The 7,262-nt window shown below is 33.3% G+C and overlaps 1 protein-coding gene across 1 annotated transcript in view; it reads left to right on the forward strand.

Annotated features, from left to right (window-relative positions):
* The window catches only part of LOC106468220 (bone morphogenetic protein receptor type-2-like), a 62,624-nt gene that overhangs the window by 31,482 nt on the left and 23,880 nt on the right, over window positions 1-7,262 (forward strand). Inside the window, exons 6-8 of the mRNA XM_013928633.2 lie at window positions 1,391-1,573; window positions 4,094-4,263; window positions 7,021-7,168. Of these exons, the coding sequence (XP_013784087.1) occupies window positions 1,391-1,573; window positions 4,094-4,263; window positions 7,021-7,168 (501 nt within the window). The remainder of the gene's footprint in view (window positions 1-1,390; window positions 1,574-4,093; window positions 4,264-7,020; window positions 7,169-7,262) is intronic.

The raw sequence follows: 7,262 nt of genomic DNA on the forward strand, positions 1-7,262 counted from the left end.
CATCTTACATCATAACTATTGAAAGAGATAGCTAAATATAATCAGAATATGCAAATCAGAGCAGTTATTTTTAGCATGTTATGTTGATCTAAGTATAAGACTAACTATGTGATATTTGCTCTTGATTAACCAAGAAAATATTTCTTACAACAATTATCATTACAGCAAGACTTTACTATTCTGTTGAAATAACAAGTTATACCTATACTGCAATGCTCTTGAGGAAAACTTTAAGAAAACAAAAAGAGTACAAATGGATCTTATTTGAAGTCCCTTAAATTTAGTGTGAGAAAGGTGGACAACAAAAATTTAAAGCCTAACACATTAAGGACAGATATTTAATTTATTGCAGTTTGGTTGGCTAGAGAAAGCTTTATACAGGTGAGTTAGTTACAGTTGTGTTTGTCACAAAATATGAAAAAAGTTTTGGCATTTTAAGTAGATTTTATCCAAATGTTCAACAAATTTGTAAATTTCTTGATTTACTTTCCAGGTAAATGTTCTCCTAGCTTTTCTAATAATTCTATAATAAGCACTTTTTTCAGTTGTTTTCTGCAATTGAAAGTGATTGAATAATAAATTTCCTAGTTATTATTAACCACAAGTATTTTTAGATTCAATATTGTTATATCAACCTTCCATCTTTACAATAGATCTGTTTACTGTTTTCATCAGGCCATATATGGCTTAGTGGTTAGCATTGCAAACTGCAATTCTGAGGGTCTGTGATTCATTCCCTAAGTACAAAATTGTGCTGTGTACTTTGGGTGGGCTGTAAGAGTGATGGCCAACTCTCACTATTTAATTTTATTGGGTCAAGAGTTGTCGGGGAATGCTGTTGACTAGCTGCCTTCTTTCTAGTCAGTCAGTTCAGAATGAGGAACAGCTACCACACAGCTCTTGTGTATGTTTGCACAAATAAATCAAACAAACATTCAGTCTATTTGTGTTGAAATACAAACTTCATTGAATGAGATATTTATAAAGAGCAATAGTCTTAATCAAGACCTTAACATTGAAACATGATCTGGTGTTAAGGAATAAAATGAAAGTGATCTCAAACTTTAAGATTGATACCTTACATTACTTGTATGAGCTCTTCCTTGTACTCTCTTTCTTAAATATAATTTTAAGACACAAGTATAATTTGTAGCAACATCTTGTAAGAAGAAACAACAATATGCAGAGTTGTCTGTGATAGCAGTAACTTGGAAATGTGTATTTTGCTTTAAAAACAGATTTAAAAGCACTCAAAATTATGTTAACAGTATATGATTTTCGAACACTAAAAATTATTGATCTAATCAAGTATGTGGGGGAGCCAAAGTAAAACATAAAGGATGAATTAACATTATTGACTGTTTTTTGACAGCATAGTTTATGGTTTTAGGGTCAGAAGAGAGGATTGGTGAAGATAGTCAAATAGAATATCTACTTGTGATTTCATATGCTCCTAATGGCTGCTTGCAAGACTATTTGCGTAACCACACAGTTGATTGGCCAACCCTTTGTAAGATGATGCAGACAATTACTCAAGGACTTGCTTATCTTCATTCTGATATTTGCAAAGGAGGTTAGTGTGTTATGTTTATGAGCTTGTTTAGGCTATACATTTTTAGAGATGTTTACAGAATTAAAGAAAATGTGGTAAATTAATATGTTCTAATGTTTTGTGTTATTTTTTATTGTTCGGAATACTCCAGTTTAAAATTGGCATTCTGTAAACAATCTAAATTCAAGGTTCAAACATCATAAACCCTGACCTATGTAGTGGCATTTTAATTTTGCTGCAAATATACTTTTCACCACTTTTCAACAAATATTACAATCATGTGGTTAAATAAAAGTGTGAATAATTCATATAGCTGATTGCATCGGAAATATCACTATTAATTAAGGTTTGAAAAATGACTTCAGAAACTGGGTTACTCTGAAGAAGGATCATGCTTCTGGGAAAAAATGGACATACAGTTTGGTAGAAAGCCATTCATTTATGCAACTAAAGAAATGGCTATAATTTATAGATTTATAAACAAGTATAAATTGAAATAAGTGAAAGGTAAGCTCACTTAAAGTAAGTTGGGGATCCTGCTGTTCATTTTTTGAGATACCTTACAGAGAGAGAAGGCTCTTTCAAATTCATCACTAAGCATGAGCCACACCTTAGCTTGTAAATGCCCAGGTCTGTTTAACCCTATCACCTCGGGTACCCTTTACTGTGCATGACACAAGGTTTGTGTCTTACATTCAAAATTTTATTAGACTACTTTTTGTTTATCTTATACCAATTAGGAATAGCATAAAATCTTAGCTAATAATCCATATTTCAATAGTATACAAGTTTTAAGTTCGTAATTCTACAAGGAAATATTTTTAAAATCTTTAATTTCCACTAGTGTGACTCATGTGACACATTTTGTCTTAGCATGTTATCATCCCTATTTTAAGCCATTCTAGAAAGAAAAAAAGTTAATTTAGCTTTATTTCAATGTATTTTAGATGGTTACGAGGTCGGTTTGCTAGTCTCACATGAAAAAATTCATCAAAATAAAATAATCAAGAGAAATAGAAATTAGGAGAGTAAAATGTGGGTGGTTAAGACTGATAGATGGTGTATCCCCACCGCAATGTGGGTCCTACTTCTGCAGTCACCTCCAAAATCCAGAGCACATTTTATATCCCACATTATAGTCTGTACCTTAGGGATCCTTTTAATGTATGCAACATCTTTAATTGAATTTTTGTTTGGGCTTGTTATTTTCCTTTAAATAAATAAATAAATAAATATATATATATATATATATATATATACATATACATATATACACACGCACACACAGTAGCAGCTGTTATAACATAATTAAAAAGAACATTAATACTTTATTCCACTAAGTTATGAATTTGTTGGTTTTATATTTCTCTATGTATTTGCTTAACAAGAATAATTGTATGACTATATAGTTTTAAGTCAGATGTTTGTAGCATTCAAACAACAATCATAATTTAATGTTTAATTTTCAAACATTTCAGGAACTAATTTATAATTAGTAGGGAGCTAAGCATTCAAAATGTATGCTAATTTATCCAGCTGCTTCAGCAGTTAATTTGACAACATTTTTGGATACATATCAGATAAAATGTTATCATCAAAGCAGTTTGGGCATAGATATGTTTACCAAGAATGGCACCCTCATTGTATTACCAGGATTGGTATGGTCCATCTGATTTAATGCTCAGTACTGTTACAGCTTTGATCCAATTAACAATATGGGTTAAAGTTTAGAATGCCATTGAGGTGAAGTTAAGATGTTTAGCCTTGTTTCCTCACGATTTTAGTAGCAATATGTAGGTCAGATTCATCATCACTGAATTTTTGTTGTAATTACAGCTAAGTACAAACTTTCCTCGGTTCAAAATGTACCAAAAGGTCATGTGGCTAAAGCCGCTTTGTCATGCAGTGCTAGGCCATATTTTCACCATTGTTGCAGTCCTGACCATAATTAGGGATATCTTCTCAACATCACTGCTGGACTCATTAGATTTTATAACCAGGTGTTACACTGAAGTGTAGAGAGCTTGAATTGTTTTGGTTTTGTTTGTGGAATATTATGGTGGTGTTCTGAGCAACTTCATTTCACAATACAAGTGTATCAGTTTCATGCAACTTTCTTTGGTTAACATGTCAGTCATTGTTTTTATGTGTTTAATTTGACAAACATGACTGTTAATGTAAACAGAATATATTGTAAGAGCTTGCACTTTTGTCAACAATCTGTTTATAATGTATAATTTTGAACCAAATGTTTTTCAAGAAAATGCATAAGTGATGAAACAATTCAAATATATAGTGATAAAACAAAGAGAAACAGATGTATGTAAATTTAATGGAGGCTGTAAAATATTGGTATTTGACTGCTAATATGATTTCTCAAAAATATGTCTGAAGTTATTGAGTTTTTAATTGAATAGTTGAATGATGCAAGTTCAAGACTTTTGATGGATTTGAAATATCTTGTATAGTCTAAAGCTGCTTGGTTAAAGAAAATGTAGACTTTGTCTATTTTCTTATGATGTTTTACAACATTTATTACAGATCTGGTAAAACCATGTATTGCCCACAGAGACTTGACATCTCGGAACATTTTAGTAAATGATGATCTTTCTTGCATTATATGTGACTTTGGATTTGCCATTCAGATTGCTGGGCCCAAATGCACTCAGAATGGTGAACAACAAGACATGGATTCATTGTGTCTTACAGATGTAAGTTTCCTTGTGAAATTTGGTTTCTGAGAAAGATTACTATTTTATAGTAGTGTTAGTCTTTATCTGACAAGTCTTAAGAATATTTACTCATGACAGCTTTTTACTATTATTATTATAAAATATTCTGTAAATGTTTAGGAATTACTGTTAAAGATTATTATTATTGCTGTTGATTTAAATGTGAATTGTGTAAGGCTGATTTGACAGTGTTTTATAAAAACTAAACTGCACACAAAAACACATATAGTACAGTTCAAGGTTTCACTTCAAGATAAATATGTGTAACAAACCTTAGTCTTTCTGTTATCTGAAAAGTTTCTTTATCAAAAAATAATATATTGGGAAAATAGTAATGATTGGAGTTTTTATACTTATATAATGTTTTATGGACTTCCTTTGCCTTGGTTATGTTTTGAGATAACAGTCTGGGCTTTTTGCTGAGGATCTGGTGAAGAACTCTGATCCCAAAATGTCATCTCAATAGCAGCAAACCAAGGCAGAAGAAATTCACAACACACACAGTTTGTATGTTCAATGTTCTAGGCATATACCTAGTGGTTAGCATATTTGGATTGAGAATTTGCATTTCATTACTTATTACCCAAATGAAGATACACTTAGTAAATTCAGAATTATAATATTTTTTTCTGTCAATAGCTTTATAGAAACTGGGTTGATGCAAAGCACTAGCACTGTTCACATAGGGTTAAACATACCATGATTGCAAAGAGAAATAATTAAGTAGCCAGTTAGCGAATTTATTTGTGTATGTTGTTTGAATAGTATAAACACGAAATGCCTGTAGTTGAGAGTTCCATTGAGTGGCGAATGCATCAATCATCAGAGTCCCAAACTGAGAGAAAATCCACTGGAAAACCAAGCAATGTAGCATCCATTTGGTTGGACTGAGACAGATGATTGCTATCAAATACATCACCCCCAGAACATGGCAAGCTAGGAGGCTGATATGATGGAATGGCTGATGGTCCCTGGTACCTCATCCTTGAGCTTTGATGACAGATGCATTCAGTCAAGACTGGATGGGATTTCACCTCTACGCCTTCCTCCCCAATTAGTCTGTTACCCATTCCTTCTCGATTGGGAGTTGTCCCATCCTGGGTCCTTGCTTGAGCACAGTTGTTCCATATCTTCCCCGTAATTCTGGGGGCAAGTGGAATTCTCCTTGCCCACTCGGGAAATGAGGATGAATGTTTGTAATTCCAGACTGATGAGTTCTGTTCCTTTGGTTGAGTAAAGCATACACAATCCGTGGAGGAGAAGGTTTGTCCACTTTGGTGCTGCTTTCTTGTTGTGATTTCAGTGGTTCAGAATGCATCACTTTATGGCTACATGTTGGGATTCAATCAGTAGTCTGTATATATTTAATGTTGTGGTTGAATTGCCCTAGCAACCAATGTGGGATATAGGGACCAAGACCCCTTAATTCCAACCATTAGTAGTGGACTCTCGGCATTCTGGTTGGGGCTGGCATATAATGATGATTACTTCTACAATTCCACCCTTGATACAGGAACTAAGTTTAGGGTGGTTCCTCCACTTAGGTACCAATCTTATCTTGTTACATCTATGTAGATGCTTTCTGTATGGATAATGTCCTCACCGGCCCCACCTTCTCAGTGTGGGATTCTAGCTATAAGTGTCAGCAGAGGTATGTATTGGAAGTTAACATTTTCCTAAATTAAAAATGTATTTCCAATAATACTTACCTCGCCTGACACTCTCCTGCCCTTCCTCCCCGGTGTTAGAGAATGGGATGATGTCAGTCTTGAAAAAGTGATAAAATTATCTGAATGAGGTACGTATTTATATACAGGACCAGGATAGAGGGTGCATTGATGTAGGTGGAGATTGTCATGGGACAGATATTGCCAAAGGCAATTGAGTGCGGTATAAAAGACTGGAGCAAGCGAGAAAAGTTGAAATAATTTGTTGCTTCTTTTGTGTCAGTTTCTACATTATTGACAGTATAAAATATTTAAAGCAGTCATAAATAATCAATCGACTTCTCCCAAATTTTGACGGTTTACATGATGAAACATTAATTTTAAACTTAGAAATGCATCAGCTAGAAAAAAAAAGAGTAAAAAAGACAATTGAGTCACCAGAATTTCAAGTTTTTTGTTTTAATCACCATTTCAAATACTTTGTTATATTTGGTGAACTTATCAGTTCTTATTTCAAACACTAATGTTGCCTTTGAAGTTATAACTAAGTTAACATATCGAGTGTACTGACACATTTGAACTGTTAATCTGTTCAGACAGCATTTTATATTCAACATGCATCTGCATATGGTTATACACATTCGAAAATGTAATATCTGTTAAATAAAGATATATGGTAAAGTATGTGTAAGTCAGAAAATTCTCTGCTTTTATTCCATCTCTTCAGTTTTAACCCAACCAAAATTTGAGATTTTGTCTGTAGATGTTGCCAAAGTGATGACTGTTCAGGAAAAAATGGGTGATTGGAATTCAGATATGTTGTTTTTGTACAGTGCCATTTCTGCCAAAGTTGTTCTTTACAACTGAGCAATAATAGTTAGCAATGGCACAAACAGTTCAAACATATGGGACCCACTGTACTCTTAATGCTTAATGTGAAGACACTATAGCTGCAAAGTGTTATAATAATTATCTTTAACTTTTGTCAGTAAATTCTTTTTAACTCTGATGCTTTCAATAAAAACAAAAGTTCAGTGAAACTTTGTACTCAATGATTTAAGTATTCCAGGTTGGAACCCTGCGATATATGGCCCCAGAAGCCCTTGAAGGAGCTGTGAATTTAAGGGATTGTGAGTCCTCTCTGAAACAAGTTGATATGTATGCATTAGGCTTAATCCTGTGGGAAATTGCTACTCGTTGTTCTGACTTGTATCAAGGTAAGTAATGTAATCATTTTAAAGAAAGATTTTGTGTTTTCAATGAAATACACTGCTTATCTCTTGTAGCATGGGCTCGGTGCCTGGGACCAAC

Source organism: Limulus polyphemus, unplaced genomic scaffold (assembly GCF_000517525.1).
Source record: "Limulus polyphemus unplaced genomic scaffold, Limulus_polyphemus-2.1.2 Scaffold2920, whole genome shotgun sequence".
In the NCBI taxonomy this organism is placed as follows: Eukaryota; Metazoa; Arthropoda; class Merostomata; order Xiphosura; family Limulidae; genus Limulus; species Limulus polyphemus.